The sequence below is a fragment of the Centruroides vittatus genome, unplaced genomic scaffold (assembly GCF_030686945.1).
Source record: "Centruroides vittatus isolate TY-2023 unplaced genomic scaffold, ASM3068694v2 scaffold_861, whole genome shotgun sequence".
In the NCBI taxonomy this organism is placed as follows: Eukaryota; Metazoa; Arthropoda; class Arachnida; order Scorpiones; family Buthidae; genus Centruroides; species Centruroides vittatus.
In genome coordinates this window covers 10,452,393-10,471,379 of record NW_027122718.1, presented here as the reverse complement: position 1 = coordinate 10,471,379, position 18,987 = coordinate 10,452,393, and the positions used below count along the sequence as shown (strand labels likewise).

Genomic DNA, 18,987 nt, shown 5'->3' with positions numbered 1-18,987 from the left:
AAACTTATAATAAAACATTCAACATAAATGCAATATTTCTTAATTTTATATTATTTTACTAAAAATTTGGTGGTTATTATAATATAGTTGGATACCGTAAAGCATATATCATTATGAATATCCAACAACTGGTAAATTTACAGTGGAATCTTGATAGAAGATCGTTCACGAAACCAGAAAATATCAACTAGTTAAGTAGAGTTACCATTCAATGCAAATAAAAATACTTCGTCTATCATGTACTACAGAATATACAATGCTTAGGTTTCTATTTGGTTCTGCATAAAACAGTTATCTATTAAAATTGTATTCATATCATGTAATAAAGAAGTGAATTTATATTGTTTATGCTAATTTACACTTTTTAAATTTTAAATAATACAGCTGACTGTTGACAGATATCTCTCTTAGCTTGTATATATATACAGTGGGTGGCCAAATTATTATACTCAAAACTATTTTTCTGTATTTTGTCGGTTTAAGTAATGAAATTCAATAGTTCTATGGTTTTTAAAGTTATTATATATCGTTTTAATACTAGTAAGTGTATTTAGGAATAAAAATTAAACATGTGTAGATAGGTTGAATAGTGTATTAAAAGAGAAATACATATTATTCAGTATTTGGTTACTCTGCCCTTAGCTTCTATGATGGCTTGAATGGTGTGTGGTATGCTTTCAATGCATGATATGGCTACTTCTTGGAGTTTTGGAGTGTTGTGCCATACTCTAATGATATTCTCAATCAGTTCTCTTTTGTTTGTTATAATTTTATCCCTTGAAATTTCAGTTTTCAGGACTGCCCACACATTTTCTAAAGGATTCAAACCAAACGAGTTTCCTGGCCAGTCCAGGGTGTTAATCTAATTGTTTTTAGGTATTCTGTGATAGATTTGGCTTGATGACAGGGTGCAGAGTCATGCATGAATATAAAATTCCTATTAGGGAACGATTCTGCTGTCTGTGGGATCAGTTTTTCCTCCAGAACTTTCTTATACTGATCCTGACACAGTTCCTTAGACAATATACAGCCTTCCAGTCCCTTTGCTGCTGATGACAGACCATATCATTACTGAAGCAGAATGCTTTACTAGTTCCACAATGCAGTCTTCATTGAATTTTTCATGCAGAACAAACTCGGTTTTGTCTTGAAGAATCTGTATTGACGACTCGTCCGAGAAACAAACTTGCAAGAAATTGTTTTTGTATAAATTTATAAAGAAAAATACTCTAAACATGTGTATTCTTGTATTAGGGTTATGAAAACCTTGCTCCAGTCTTCCTGTGTCCAGTGTCGATGCTCCTTGGCCCAGGCCAGACGTTTGGCCTTCATGGCAGGAGTGAGTTTTGGATTTTTAGTGGTCAACAACATTTCAGTCCCATCTCTACAAATCTTCGCCTGAGAGTCCGCTTCGATATTTGTACTCTGTTTTAAATTAAGAATTTTTTTATAATGAGCCGAGGCTTTCGGCAGTTTTCAAGTGTAATGCGACGTATTTTTCGCTCAGTTCGAGGTGTTGTAATGCGTTTTCGACTGCATTTACTGACTCGATCCGCCTTGATCGGTATTTCGGCGTCCAGTTTTTGCTTGATATTACACACACTGGACTGTGATACATCACACAAATCAGCAATTTGACATTAGTTATATTGACAACGCCATAACATTGTTGAAATCCGTGCTTTTCTCCTTGGTGAGAGGCCAGCACACTTCCCCATATCTGTTAATAAACATTTTTAGGTTAGGTCAGTCGACAACCCCCCAAAAAATAAATAAACTAACTAAAACATGACCACAATGTATTGATCAAGTATTAGAATAATCTTAAATGTAAAAAATCCAATACTTACTGAATAATAAGTCGATAACACTGAAGCCAAGATTTTTTTCGAAGACTTCTCACAAGCCAGCACAGTAAAATTTTTGACATGCACTGACACTAGTGGCCGCCATTTTGAAAAAAAAACAGTTGTGTGTTACCACACTAATGAATAGGTTGCCAGATATAGTGGCTAATCAGTAAATTAAAAAACAATAACATTCTTCCAATAATAAATTAATTACAGCCACCACTTTCACAGATAGTGACGAATTTTTGTTTGAGTATAATAATTTGGCCACCCACTGTAATTGTTAACATTCTCTTTGCTTATGTAATGATTATTTTCGATATCGTAATTAAGGTACCCAAGTTAAACGCTTTATAGAGATATTCAGTGTATCAAACGCAATCAAATTTGATATGGCGACATTTCAGGACATGCGAGAGATATTTCCGTGAAAGAAATTAGTTCAAAACGCACCACTATGGCACTTTTGGTACTGAAAGTAACGAGAAAAGCAGTTTAATCAGTTTTCTTTGCATAAGTACGCATGTTGCAGCCATGCGTTTAACAATTGTGCGCATTTCTAGCAAAGTTGTTTTATGGAAGCAACGAAAATGCTGTGAGTGCACTTTGGGAATTTCGCTGTCGTAAAAATTTACGCCGAGGATCATTGACTCCACAAGCTCTAGAAAAATCGATTCGAGAAAACTGAACGTCTGGGAGCTCAAATCTATGGAGGCTCAAATCGATCACTTTACAAGTTGTTAAACAGTCAATGAATAATGTAGGCTCAGCATTACATGCGCAATTATCATGGCAATTAGATGTATCCTATGGTAATGTGGAAAATACTGAGAAAGTTGGTGCATTGTTATCCGTATAAGATTAGCCACACTCAGCATTTGCTTTCTGCCGACAAAATAACTTTTGCATTGATCATTCTTCCCAGAGTGGAAGCAAACTTGTCGGGCCGTGATAAATCCTATGAAAAGTTGAAGCACATTTTTATCTCAGCGATATAGTTAATACTCGTATCTATCACATTTAGACTTTGGAAACACTCATGTTTTCTAGCAGGTTCCACTGAACTCGCCTAAGTTAATTTTCTGTGCATTCACAGCCACATTTATCCTTGGACATTTTTTAAAGAAGAAGAATGTCCAAGGATATGTTATGATAACGGGTCATAATTCCCGTAAAATGCTCAATACTTTTATCGTATCCCAAATACAATAGCATCAATGCCTTGAGTCAGCCAATTTTATATAAGATGGAGAGTTTCTATACATCTGACATACTATACATCATCAATAACAGCGAGGATCACAATGAGCAGTATCTCCTCATCGCTAATAGCATGAGTGACTATACAAATAAAATGTTTGTTTCTTGAAGCGTCAAGAGTATCATAATAATGAATTTTGGCAATGAATTTTTACGGAAATATCTTCCGTTTGTCCTGAAATTACATTATTGCAGATTTGGTTGTACATTATCTTTCTAGACAGCGTTGCATATGGGCACTTCAATTACGATAACGCGGTATGTTTCTTTATAACACAAGAATGTAAAATTACGGATTTATCTTTCTAATAAATTCAATTTTTTCCGTAAATTCAAAAGATAAATTGTGTTTTTATCATTTCTCTCATCAGTTGTTATTTTACAATAAGAAATGATCAAATATTGCTTATTGTTTTCAAATTGTATTCATTCAGAAGTAAATAAATTCTGCTTTATTCTTATTTTAGGTAGAAACAAATCTTTTCAAATGGAAATATTTAATTGTTTCGGTTATTTTTCAGTAATTCAGTTTGTCTGAATAACTGAAACTTGAGTTACGCTGAGTAACTGAATCTTGAAATGTAAATCGACCGCGAACAAACCTTATATTTGATGTTTAAACATAAATAAATATAATAAAATTCAAAGATTTTTTTGATAATATTCCATTTATATTCTTGATATAAGTTTAAATTTGAATTTATGTTAAAATACATTTATGTAAATTTAAGAATATTTACAAAAAGACAGATTAGGATTAGCTGAGTGTCTTGTATGTTATTTAAGATGGACATTTGTAAGAGCACATCGTAGAATATCGCTGGATTAAAGTACATTTGTACATAAAGTATTAAATAAATCAATCAATTCAGATTTGATGGTGATCATTGTATATACGCTGATTAATGAAAACTCAATATTAATTGTGCCTTTATAAACTGTAGAAAGATTAATTTTACTTGAAATCTTCAGCATTTTTTTGTCTTTTAATATTGAAGAGTTAAAAACTTTTAACAAATGTAAATTTCAACTTCACATTTTATCATTTAGTGCAATGTATTGCTAATAATGAATAATTTTCCTATATAAATTATATAAATATGCATGAAATTTGGAATAAAACTAATAAATCAATTAAAGTAAAGAATTAATTTTAAATTACCATTTATCATTTTTATTTATTTATTTTTCTCTGCAATTTTATAAATTCTTTAATTGCCAAATAATTTAAGTAAACTAGAAACTATATTTAATGGTCACTGCATATGCAATGAATAACAATTGCAAATATGATTATAAATATTGATTTTCGTATTAAATATGTCATATAATGTTAAGCCATTATTTAATAATTAAATATGTATAAAATGCATAATTAAACTTAAATTATTGTGAATTAAATTGAAATTGTTACGTGTATCCTAATGGGCATTTATTTAATTAATTTGACTTACATGATTAAATTTGTCACCTAATAATAATCATTATTATTAAATTCTTTACTAAAATTCTTAAAAATTCTTTTATTTTGATGAAGAAATACAAATTTTAATAATTTTTAAAATAATTTTCAGATATTCGGCAATTGTTCATCCTCTGCATCATCGTAAATTACAAAGTAAAGCTAGAGCTAAGAAAATTTTATTAATTGTTTGGTGTATACCTTGCGTGGTTGCGAGTCCATTTCTTTATCCATCATTGGCAGATTCAAATGTGTTGAGCAGTTCTTACGGAACTATCACTAGATTGACCTGTTTCGTCACTTTAGAACCAAAATTTCGACAAGGTTATTATACGTTTTTATTTATATTTATCTACCTTCTTCCTTTAATATTCATTGGAGGAACGTGTTACCGAATTGCAAGATGTCTTCTTAAAGAGATTGCTTTTCATCGACAAGGTAGTCTTCGTCGTCAAGAAGCGTATCGAAGAAAGGTATACAACTGAAGATTTTCCAAAAAAAAAAAAAAAATGTATAATAAAATAATCTAATTTTAATATTTTTATAGGTGGCCAAAATGGTAATTATTGTGGTGATCGCCTTTGCAATTTCTTGGACTCCATATTTCTTAGTTGCAATTGTTACTCAATATCAACCCGTAAATTTTTTAGAACGTGAAAACTTCTTTTTTACCATGCTCTGTATTAATTTATTTGCATTCTTAAATTCTTGTGTTAATCCATTCATTTATGCTGCAATGAGTTCGCGATTCAGAAGTGGTTTTAGAAGAATTTTAATGTCTACGTGTTGTCGTGTGTCCGTAAAATCTTTTCCTTGTAATAATAGAACAAGTAAGAGATTGGGCTGTAGTCACCATATTATCATCAGTTGCGATAATACCAATGCAACGTCTTCTGATAGTGGATCACATAGCGATAGTCTTCAACAAACTGCATTACCAGCTGAAACAACACGGAAGATAAAACATTTCTTTAATTCAATTTCCAGAAATAAAAATGACAGAAAAATAAATAATTCAATCAGAAAACCAGAAGAGAATTATTTGGAATTTTCTCTGAAAATTTTATCAAAATCTTATTTAAATATGGTATCTAACGGGATTATTCCACGAAGTAAATCTTTTCATGACAGTTCATCGCCTTCAAATTCATTCTTAAATAAGAACGTAAAAAATAAAAGATCACCGTCTTTGCCTGATTTATCTGTATCTAGTTTACATGAAACTTCATATTTATAAAAGGAATGGTATTTTTACAGTATTGTTTATTTCTTTATTGTGTGAATATTAATGTTAACTGTTAATATTATAAACTATGTTCAACGCACATTTACAATCATATTGTTGCAATACAATAAAGAATATTATAAATATATTTTTGTAGATTTTATTTTCTAATTAAATACTCCTCCCTCTTTTCCAATGGCCAAGAGGTAAAAGTATTTAATTGTAATTTTTTAATAATATTTTAATATAATTTTTTTGGAGTTTTTTGATCAAAACCTTTGTTCACATTATCATTGTATTATTTTTATTTCGAAGAAAATAATTATTCACGTAAAAAAAGATTATATTCAATATTCATTTTAAAGCAAATATACATGCATCTATGATGATTTTCCAGCAAATAATTAAGTCAGAAAAGTAATTCAATGATTTTAATGCTCTTTTAGTTTGTTAAATTATTAACTAATTTCAACAAATACAGAAATAAAACATGTAATTTTAAAAAAAATATATTTAAATTATGTTTAGAAAGATGCAAAGATTGACTAAGATACAATGGTATCTCGTACTTCGTAAGCAATCTCTCTGTCTTCAATACTCTCTCCAAAGCAATTTTTGTTAAACAAATATTGCTTTGAACTTCGAATGATGCTTGAAAATTAGAGCTAAAGCACAGTGATAAAATGCGCTTCAAGAATAAATGCAATCTGTTATTCTCTCAAGTCGTCTCTCTGGCGTTACGCTGGTATCTTTTCAGTGTTTTTTCCTCTTTATTTTTGACGTGTTTTGTTTCAATTATTGTGTGTTATTCGTTGATTTTTAACAATATCTTTCTGAGATTTTTCTTGGTCGATCGTTTTTACGCTCCCCCATGCGTTTTGTATCCTTTATTTCAAAATTCCTGGAATGGAACTTTTTAAATCACATTTGACACGTTCGAAATTTAGGTGCATCTTTTCTAGCCGCACTACGATTTTGTTTTTATTGTTTGTATTGTTTTGTAATAAAAAATCTCCTTTCCAAACTCATAAAGCATAATATGTCCGAAGAGATTTTGACTTGACTTTATACAAACAAAATATGAAGTAAAATGTTTAAAATAAGCTTCTAGAATACAATCTTGCATTAGCAATAATGTGTTAATTTAATGTCCTTTTTTCAAATATTTCTCAAAAATAACCATTTTTTTAAAAAAATAAATATTCATATCCAAGTGAAAGCGAATCTGATATTAGAAAAAATTAGGACGTAAAAGTTGCCGCGAAAAAATACCCCCCCCCAAAACGCAATTTTATAGTAAAAATATTAAAATAATATGAAATAATTTAAAATAAATACTTATATCTATAAAATATAGCTTTAGAGATATTTTGTTTGTGTTTTTATTTCATCGAAAATAAGCCTAAAGGAGACACGTGGACTACGGTGTTTAAAAGTTTTTGACCTTGAGCACAGCTATTGGTCGACGTTCGCGGGACGGATGAACGTAGGCTTGAAGGGAGGTCCGGGTTCTAACAGGATGAGTACGAGTTACCCCCCCCCTAAAGCAATTATAACACGAGTTTCTCGGTCATTATGTCTACGGAGGACAACAAAACGGTTCAAAAGAAAACTAATTGGTATACAACAATGAAATTTGCCGAGGGCATAGAGAACGACCTACAGAAGGTAAATACATTTTTCACGACTAAAATACGTGCATAAAAAGTGAATTATTCATTTTTTTCGACCGTGGGAGTTTTTGCTGGAGTCTGACTCGTCACTGGGCAGTAACGGGCAATTTCCATTATTTCTAACGGGAACAAATTTATTCGGACTTCGAACGATTTGTAGTACGAAGTCCGAAACGGACTCTTGAAATAAATTAAATTCGAAGTACGAGGCACCACTGTATTCAATTTTCGGGACAGTCAAAATATTTTCAAACACAAACTATATAGAGAGGTTTTAAGTAAATATCACCACTGACTTCATGAGCATGCGCAATTGTCCGGCGCCATTTTTGTGGTTTGTTTACGTTTTATTTGTGTTTACGCGTGCTTTTGCTGGAGCTTTTGTGTTGTTTATTCGTCACGAATATCACTATGGAGAATTGTTGTGTAATTGGGTGTAATGCTAGTTCACTTAAGAACAAAGGAATATCATATATCATTAATAAATAAATATATATATATATATTATTTATATCATTATACAATATTATATAAAATACAGAAGAGACTAAAACGTCTTCCTTTTCTGTCCTGTCCAATCTCCAGGAACTGAAAACTGGTGATTGGGTCGGACGAAAAGGAAGACCTCTTAGTTTTTTCTATGATGTGAATATACCGTTTGCCTTTGTTATATTGCCAAATAAGCGCTTCTTAAAATTTGATCACAACAAAATTAACACGAATTAAATCTATCCATTCATCTGATTGCTATTAAATGAAAAATACTAAGCAAAACTGTTCAAAATTGCATATTCCGTAATGATGACTAATAACTTCGTTCCAGATACCTTAATTAAATTTAAATTAAAAATTACACAAATGCAGATTACATGAAAAGTTTTATTATATATTCATCTGCAAGTACAATTTATACGAGGTTCGAATACTCATGAATTTACAAACTATTCTAAGCATCGTTAAAATCAGTTCGTTGGCTGATGTTAAATCACGGCACGAAATCATCTGTCATATATCTTTAAACAACATTAAACAACAGACATAGGAAATGATTTCTGTATTATATTTAGATATTAATTTACGAATCATCCTACTGTCACGTTTGGAATTTAAAGTCACATCCGGACATTCAAGTCAAGTCCGAGATTTAAAGTCACATGGACAGCCGATAATAATTGTTGACGCTCGCCAACAATATCATTGTTTTTCGATTGTTATATCGAAGCGAGTTAGTTTATGCGATTTTCTATAAATATGAGTGGAAAGAAGAGAAGTTTTTGGAGATGGATTGGGAAGGATGTTCGGACGAAGACGTAAAACAGAAGGGTGAGAAGAGAGAGGGAACAAGGGAATGATCCTCTTCAGCATGCAGAATTGAATGGGCTTCTGCCAGAGTCTTCAAAGAATTATCTTGAACGTGTAGAGCGGAAGAATCCCAAGATTTATTGGGATAAAGCCAAGATAGCAAGATTGAGAAAGGCTATAGTCACATTCGGGTATTTATGTCCAGTCGAGAGTCGTCACAAATCAATAAAGTGACCCTTCTTTTAGAAAATCTAACGACCGACGTTTACCCTAAGGAGGTATTGCTCCAGAGAATCTCTCTTCAGTCTCTCGATTTCCTTTTCGAACTCCTAAGCGAAGTCTGCAAAATTAAATCCAAGTTTTAATATTTTGCCAAAGAAAGAATCGAATTAAGATAACGTGCAATATGTCAAAATGCGCACTTATTCGGAAAGCCGATATCGATGAGATATTAGAACGATCAAAGATGCCCGAAAGAAACATCAACATTGGATTTCTTTCATCTGCCAAAGCAACAGCAAGAGAACTTCCAGCCTATATTGGACTTCTGATTCTCAGACGGACCTCTGAAATTGGCTTTCATCTCCAACTCCTTTTCGTACTCCATGAAAGCCTTTCTCAATCTTGCTGTATTTGCTTTATCCCAATAAATCTTGGGATTCTTCCGCTCTACACGTTCGAGATAATGCTTTGGAGACTCTGGCAGAAGCCCACTCAATTCTGCATGCTGAAGAGGATCATTCCCTTGTTTCTCTCTCTTCTCAGCCTTCTCTTCACTTGGAGATCTTCGTCCGAAGATCCTTCCAATCCATCTCCAAAATCTTCTCTTTTTTTTCAATCATATTTATAGAAAATCGCATGAACTAACTCGCTTCGATATAACAATCGAAAAACAATGATATTGTTGGCGAGCGTCAACAATTATTATCGGCTGTCCGTAGAATCCATACAACTTTATTAATTTTAGGAATTTCTTTTTCTACCCCTAACAGGAACTTGTACCAGTGATTTAAAATAATTCTAAGACACAAGCTAACAAATTTCTCCCCAATATTTTCAAAAATATAATATTTCGAGAGACAAACAAATTTTACGTTTTCATTTATTGTGCATTTTCATAGCTCCACGAATATAAACTTTTATTTTAATATCTTTGTACGATAAAGATACAGTCGAACCTCAATATAGCCTCTTTCTATATAGTCCCATTCTCTTAAAGTACCAGTGAATATCATAAGCGAATCTTTTCCATTATAACTTATGAAAGAACCCTTCAGTATCTGTGAATTCGTAAATGTAGGATTTTTCTTTACAAATAATACTCTTATCATCAAAACACATGACTTTCAAACCCCTGAACTTAAGTGTGTACGGATCTCTTCTTTCTTTCCATGTTCTTCTCTTGTATACATAACAAGGGATCGTGTCAAATTTGACCCTTTGAGTTTTTCGCAAATCTCCGTGTTTTGATACCTCCTGAATCCAAAAAAAGTAACAAGTAAAAAAAGCGGAAAAAATTTCATGGATATGCATGTATGTGTATGTTTTTGTGTTTGCGAGTGTGGTGGTGTATATCTCACTTAATATCTCAGGAGGGGGTAAAGATTAAGAAACGAAATTAGGCATGGAAGCTTGTATACAAAGGGCATTGGTGCTATTAAATTTTGGTGGTGAAAGGTCGAGAGAGTGAGGAGATAAAGAACTGTCATCCTCGAGAGGGGTCGGACATAGTAATGACAATTTTACTCGTCATTAACATTTACACATTTTTTGTAAAATTCATCCGTACCCTGAAAATCAAGCTTTTCCCATTTATAGTGACTAAAAATATATGTTTTTTTTATAACAAAATCTGATAACAGATGGTGCCACATACAATTTTATTTGCTTACTAATCGAAAATTTGCTTTTTTTTTGTAATAAAAGCTCTCATTAAAGGAAAAGTAATGCAACTCTCGCTCCTGGATTTTTTCTTATTTGATTTATTCGTTTAATTTTAATTATAAATTTTTATCTTTACCGTCCAATTGTTATAGTTTCATTTATAGCTAAAATTCCCTAAAAATGTCATTGGATAGCCACATGGTAAGATACACTGCGGTCTTTTTTCACCAGTGTTCAAGATGACGGTGTTCATAGTAAACCATGGTTTTTCTAATTGTAGTTTTTCTCATAACGATAAAATGTCGTCATCATAAAAACTACCGTTTCTCAAAGTAAATAATAATATAATGTTTTAAAAAACATCAAATCTCCTATAGCAAAGTGTTATCAGAGTTTCGGAGTTTACAAATAAATATATTTAATCTACTGAATCAAATGCTTTTGAACATGGTGGAACATGGGGACATCAATATTTTTGTACCAACGTTGGCACTATTTTTATTTTATACCCCGTACTATAAAATTTAAAAGTAGAAACAAATGCCGTACACAACAAATACATCATATTCTGTGTATCCATTTAAAACCTCACAATGAAAAATTTTTTTTACTCATAATATGTCCCCCCTCCAATATTTATAGAGATCGATCCAATGCTTTTGAAATAGTCCAAAGAAACAGTATCAGTAATTTATACTTTTATATGTAAGTGTTTCAAAAATTTTGCTTATAATTGAAACTAATACAATAGCTTATAATTTGCTTATAATACAAACTAATACAACAATTAGGCTAGGCCTCCACTTGCGATTTCTAGTCGCGCGATTTTTCAGTCGTAAAAAATAAAACTCATTGTTTTAATACAAGTGCATACACTTGCGACTAAACAATCGCAGCGATTAAAAAATTGCCACCGGTCCTACGACGCAAGTGTCGCTCTACCCAATGAATCACACAGACAGGCATGGACATGCATCCACTTGCGATAATTTAGTCTCAGTTTTGTAGCAGTCTACAGTCTTGGTGTGGTCATTACATGTTATTGATGGACCAATTATTCCCAACAATTCGTCAAAACTACTTTTTGTCGTTCGGTAATACTGGAAAAACTTTGCAGGGTACTCACATAAATCTTCAAATAACTTGTAAAACTGCCCTTTCAATAATCTTTGACTTATTGAATGAACCCAATTACGATGCTTCTGCCGTTTACTTCTCGCCCGAAGCAAAAGAGTGAGCACACAAGTAGTTTCAATGACATCCATTGGAAAACTGTTCTAATTCAACGATTTATCTATCGCAATAAAGAGCACTTTGTAGATTTTCTGCGGCAGCGATTTATCGGTCGCCGCTACTAGAAATCACAAGTGGAGGCGTAGCCTTATTTATTGTGACGATGTCACATTAAATAATTAAGCTGCAATTTTTAATCACATTTTTAATTTATTTAATTTAAAATATATGCTCTCCACCTCAAATTAGTAGTGATTTGCCCCTGTACATCATACTTTTCCTTTAACAATAAAGTCGTGCCGGTCATCTATCTAACTCCTTTCAGAGGAAAATGTTTGAATTGAAATAACGTGACTTCCAGTTTGCACCGAAAGTTCATATATAGTTAATCGGGACTTCCTAGCCCTACGGTTTTGACATCTTGTCTCATCTTTTATCTGTATTAAGGAAGACAGACTGACAGATGGACGACAGTAAGAATATATAGGTCTACCATTTTTTCAAATTGCAGCCATATAACTAGATATATCTAATGTCACCTTTTTCGAAAACAAGTGTCATTTTAAGTTCATACTAATATAGTCTCAATCGTACACATTACACATTAGTTTTGATCTAACGAATCTCCTCATAAACTTCTAATTCATTTATTTCTGTAAAAAAAAAAGAAGTTGGAATTAATTAATTCGTGAATGTCATAAGCATTAAATGAAGTAAATGTATTCATAAAAGAAAACTTACACGCTCTATAATTATCGTAACAATTACCAAACCTACTTGCAATTTCTCACTATCTATATATATAATCGAGACGAGTTAATAATAATAATAACTCTCCCGTGGTCACCACCTGGTCGTGGTGGGAGAGCCCAGTAATTTTACTGATCCATAGGGCAATGCAGGCTAGAGCACAAGCTCCTGGTAGGGACACCCATGCCAGTAAGGTCTATGGGGAGAAATGAAGCTAAGAGTGACCACACCCACATTCTGTGAAGATATTTATTATGGTAATAACCAGATCAAAGTGTGATACCGGTTCGGACGTCGCCCGGATTAACAAGATCCGCGTTCGTGGACCTTGTTAATCTGCAGCAGAGGCTCACGTTCGAAAAATAGGCTACAGTCTCCCTTGGTTACCGGTGGCGAAAGCAGCACCGGCCCAAGCATGGCTACTGCAATGCCCTCAACAGATGTGAGGAACCAACCCAGCCTTGGTGTTTCTCTGGCAATGCATCCACAGACCACAAAGGCTGGAAAACCACGCCAACGGATAAAATGGACAGTAGAAATGAATGAGTTTATCATCCGTACTTACTACACGTTCACAAAACTCGAAACAAACATGACAGCATACAGACAACAACTACACCATAGATTCACACAACAGTATCCTCATCTCACTGTCACTGAACAAAGAGTTGTTGATCAAATAAGAACAATTATACACAACAACCTTATTCCACAAACAACACTTGAACTTATCAAACCACAGGTTGCTGATCAAATACATCAACAGACAGAAACATCTAACATTAATGAAGATCATGTAACCTGTCAGGATAATCCAGCAACAAGCATTGATAATAACACACATACAACAATTACCACTAATGATACTACAGACACTTCCTCATCCATCACTGATAACAGAGACATGGATTTAGTTAATACGCTCTCACTTATATTTCAGGAAACACTCACTAAATATACAGGTACAGATCCCACACAAAGACCACGAATACCAAAAATCAACATGTCAAAGGAAGTAGGAAAAACACTAAATTATGTAAACACTCACTTACTACCACACTACATTCATTCAATTTCTCTCTCAGACATTCATACATTAGTTTATGCTGGGGCAGTCACAGTAGTGACACACAGTAGTGATTGAAAGTACAATCACAGACAAACACACAGAAAACAACAATTCTATCACAAGCCTGCCTGGCAGAGAAGAATAGAAACACAAATAAATGACATTAGACAGCAATTAGGCAGGCTGACACAATACACTAAAAACAACATAACACCCAAATTAAGGAAACAGCTCAAAAACATTTTCAAGAAAATAAAAACACACACAAAACATGAACATCACAACACACGCATTACAGAATACATTGATACACTAAAAAAAAACTTGCTGCCAAAGCACGTAGACTCAAACGATACAAAACATGTACACTACGAAAACAACAAAATAAACTATTTACAAACAATGAAAAACTCTTTTACAGACAAATTAATAACAAAGCAAACACTGATACACAGCACAGTGGCACACCAACAGAGAAGAACTCACAACTTATTGGTCTTCTCTTTGATCCAGTGCTGTCACGCACAATGCTGATGCAGGCTGGATCGAGGAGGAGAACAGAAACTTGCACAACATACCAACTATGCCCTGTGCTGAAATAAACATACATGATTTCCAATACACTGTTAACAGAACACACAACTGGAAGACACCTGGTGTAGACAACATTCACAATTTCTGGTACAAAAAGTTTACATCACTGCACCAGGAACTAGCTAAACACCTAACACACATCATCATCAATCCACAAGACATGCCAAATTTTCTTACTCAGGGCATCACCTACATGAAACCTAAAAACAACAATACCACAGACCCCACACAATACAGACCAATTACATGTCTTCCAACACTGTACAAATTATTGACATCCTGTATCGCAAACAAAATATACAAACATATTGAAGAACACGACATTCTAACGGAACAACAAAAAGGTTGCCGTAGAAATCACATGGGATGCAAAGAACAGTTACTCATAGATTCAGTCATTCTACGGCAAGCACACAAACAACACAGAAACATACACATGGCATATATAGACTACAGAAAAGCATTCGACAGTGTTCCACACAGTTGGCTGCTACATATTCTACACATGTACAAAATACATCCATCACTCATTGCATTCTTCCAAAACACTATGCAGCACTGGAGAACAACACTACATCTCAGGGTTCATAACACTTCCATACAAACAAACCAAATCTTTATTAGGCGAGGAATTTTTCAAGGAGATTCCTTGAGTCCTCTCTGGTTCTGCCTAGCCTTGAACCTATTATCCAACATGTTAAACAACACGCAATATGGTTACAATATCAGACATGAAAAAACAACACAGTTTACACTGTCACATCTCATGTACATGGATGACATAAAACTTTATGCATCCACACAAAAACAACTTCATCAACTCCTACAAATCACACATTCATACACCAAGGACATACAAATGGAATTTGGCCTAGATAAATGCAAAACACTTCACATAGAAAAAGGAATCCTGAAGAAAGAAGATTTTGCACTTGGAAATGGAGACATTATTGAATCCATGGAAGAGGGCGAGTTCTACAAGTATTTAGGATTACAACAGGCCAAACTAACAAAACATGCACAAATAAAGCAAAGATTAAAATATTTACAGACAAATTCGCCCAAGTAGGTATCACCATCCATTAGTTTGTGTTCCAGACGATACATTCTCGGCGACCGACCTTCTTTTAGGCTACGAGCCGTCGAAAAAGGCTAAAAAGTCCTTTTTAAAACACAAAAAAGTTTCCAATTAAAAATAAAATATTTTCTAAAATCAGGACTGCTGATGAACGACTGTCCTTGTTTCTTCATCTTGCCTTTTCGGCGTGTTTCGTCCTTTTATCTACAGAGAGGAGAGCGCTGGAAATGCAGATTAATCCCTACTTGGGCGAATTTGTCTGTAAATATTTAAACTTAAAAATAACCATCGGACGAAAAAATACCAAAAAAAAGGAAAGATTAATTAAAGAATACCAAAGTAGGTTAAATGCTATTCTCAGAACAGAGTTAAATGCAAAACACACAGTTAAAGCAATAAACACACATGTCATCCCAGTACTCACATATTCTTTTGGAGTTATACATTGGACTCACACAGATCTTGAGCAACTCCAAAGGAAAACAAGAACAACACTTACTAAGCATAAACAACATCATCCTAAATCTGCCACAGAAAGATTAACCCTTCCACGTAAAGATGGTGGACGTAGCCTGATTGACATAGTTAACCTTCACTACAAACAAATACAGTCACTGCGAGAGATTTTCTACAAAAAACAAGAAACATCACAATTACATAAAGCAGTAACTCTAGCAGACTCGAATAACACACCATTAAACTTACACTCACATCATATGGACACAACACAACATATAAAAAGCATAGACACCGTTAAGCAATCGTGGGCTCGAAAGGCACTCCATGGCAGGCATCCTTATGATCTGGCCCAGGATTTTGTTGACAAAACTGCGTCAAACAGCTGGTTAACTCGGGGATGCCTCTTTGGGGAGACGGAAGGATTCATGATTGCCATACAGGATCAGGTCATAAATACTAAAACCTACAGAAAACACATACTCAAAGATGCAACACTCACAAATGACACATGCAGAAAATGTCACATCATGCCAGAAACTATACAACACATCACCTCTGGTTGCAAGCTCTTGGCACAGACAAATTATTTACACAGACATAATCAAGTAGCAAATACAATACACCAAGAGCTTGCAAAGAAACACAAATTAGTAGACATCCACAAACCATACTACAAATACATTCCACAGACAGTATTGGAAAACAACACGCACAAAATGTACTACGACAGAGCCATAATCACAGATAAAACAATTTACCACAACAGACCAGACATCACACTCATTGACAAACACAATAAAATCGCATACATTATAGACATATCCATTCCAAACACTCACAATATACAAAACGCATGCACTGAAAAAATTAGCAAGTACACAGAACTCGCCCAGGAAATAAGGCATCTGTAGAGGATGGATAGGGTGCTTATTGTACCTGTTGTTCTCTCCTCTACAGGTGTCATACCACACATACTACACAAAAGCCTGGGCACATTGGAATTGAATAGAAACACATACATCACACTGCAGAAAGCCACTATATTGAATACATGTCATATTGTGAGAAAATTCCTGAATACAGACACACACACTGATACACTTCTTTAATTTCTGTTTTGGTTACTATGCCTTGACTCTGGTCCGGCATAGTACACAGCCACCGGTGTTAACCGAGTATATCTCACTTAACCCAACATAATAATAATAATAATAATAAATGCAGAGTCCAAACGGTTAGGAGTTGAAAGTTGAAATTTGGTACACGGTTAGGATACGTCACGAGAACGCACACTAGGAAGGGATTTTTCGAAATTCCTCCCCACGGGGGACAGGGACAGGATTAAGGCTTCTATATACATTATGGAGAGGAGTTGATAATAATAAAAATCAGCCCAGACCCCGAACGGTTAGGAGTTGAAAGTTGAAATTTGGTACACGGTTAGGGTACGTCATGAGAACGCACACTAAAAAGGGATTTTTCGAAATTTTTCTCCACCGGGGAGAGGGACAGGTTTAAGGCTTAACACTTCCATCAACAATGGAAGTGTTAAGTAACAATGGAAGTGTCAAGTAACAATGGAAGTGTCAAGTAACAATGGAAGTGTTAAGTAACAATGGAAATGTCAACAATGGAAGTGTCACGTAACAATGGAATTGTTAAGAGAAAGCGACGTGCAAGACGCAGATGCAGTTTTTTTTCGTTTTTGCGGGAAATCGAACATATTTTTAGACACATCTAAAAATTCTGTAATTAGTCTGGAAACAGGGGGGACCCAATTCTTGTATTGTGAGAAAACGGGTAAGGTTGACTGTAACGTAATAATCTTAATTTTCGCTAAAACGATTAGGAGTTGAAATTTGAAATTCGGTACACAGAGTACCAGATTTAAATACCAAAGTGTTAAGTAACAATGGAAGTGTCAACAATGGAAGTGTTAAGTAACAATGGAGAATAAGAGAAAGCGACGTGCAAGATTTACGGGGTCTGAAAAAATAAAAGAAAAAAGAAAAAGAGTAATATGTTAGAACACATTCGATTTTCAAATTTAAACAGATTAATTCGGTTTTTCTCGACCTTTCTTCTTTAGAACATTCGATGAAAATCGAACGATATAATCAGAACACGTTGTGAAAATCGAACAATATCAGAACATTCGATTTTCAAATTCGACCTTTCTTTAGAAATACTTAGTTCGTTGATGAAATCACTCTTTTTCTTTTGTGACTATAACGCAATGATCTCAATCTTGGCTATCGTTACTTTTGCCCGAGCAACGCCGGGCCTACCTACTAGTTCTATATATTTGTTATCCTGTGCTAAAAGTTTAATTTTCCTAACAGTTTATTTGTTTAATGACGTTTATTGGTAAATTACGCAATTTTCTCCAGAAAGTAGTAGCATTGACAATCTTAGAAAATCGATTAACAATATTCAATAACAAGAACTCTCATCATTAACTGTAGAACGTCTAATTTTCAAAGTTGAGTTTCAAATTTCAGATTTATCCTGTGTCTCGATGCCTTTAAGATGCTTACTTAGACTCATATTCCTGAAAAATTTCTCTTCCCTTTTAATTAATTTTAGTGTTAATTGAAATAATATATTTTATGTATATGCTGATATTTAAAATAAACACTTAACAACAGTGTTTTTGGTTTTATTTAGAGTTTTTTAAGGGGCCGATTAGTTTATTTCTGAATAAGAATGATTTCAGTTGAGCTTTTAAGCCATAATCTGATAAGAATGATGAGCTGGCTAAAAGTAGAAAATTTTACGCCAAATACATAATTTTTTCCTCTTCTTTGTTTAAATAAAACTATTATATAGAGTTATTTTTCTACAGTACTAATCAACAGCTTTGGAACACTTGACTGTACATAAAGGATTTCTTCATAATTATGTGTAAAAATTCCGTTATTATGTAGACGGATTCGTAAAACATCGAGACAAATAAATGAAAAATTTTAAAAAGTTAAATTACACATTGAAAATGTTATCAATACGTTTACATTTAGTTAAAATTTAGTTTGATAACCCGTAAGGAAGCTCTTAACTTTATTCTAAATAAAAATATGAAATCGTGCTAAAAGTTTTCAATTGAAATAAATTAAATTAAATTGTAAAATTAGAATGTACTGGTAAGCAG

General features: G+C 33.5%; 1 protein-coding gene across 1 annotated transcript in view; it reads left to right on the top strand.

The window, feature by feature from the left end:
- Positions 1 to 5,912, top strand: part of LOC136990236 (QRFP-like peptide receptor) — a 71,084-nt gene extending 65,172 nt beyond the window's left edge. The window contains exons 2-3 of the mRNA XM_067288625.1: positions 4,685 to 5,045; positions 5,120 to 5,912. Of these exons, the coding sequence (XP_067144726.1) occupies positions 4,685 to 5,045; positions 5,120 to 5,809 (1,051 nt within the window). The 3' untranslated portion in view covers positions 5,810 to 5,912. The remainder of the gene's footprint in view (positions 1 to 4,684; positions 5,046 to 5,119) is intronic.
- The last annotated feature ends 13,075 nt before the right edge of the window (positions 5,913 to 18,987 follow it).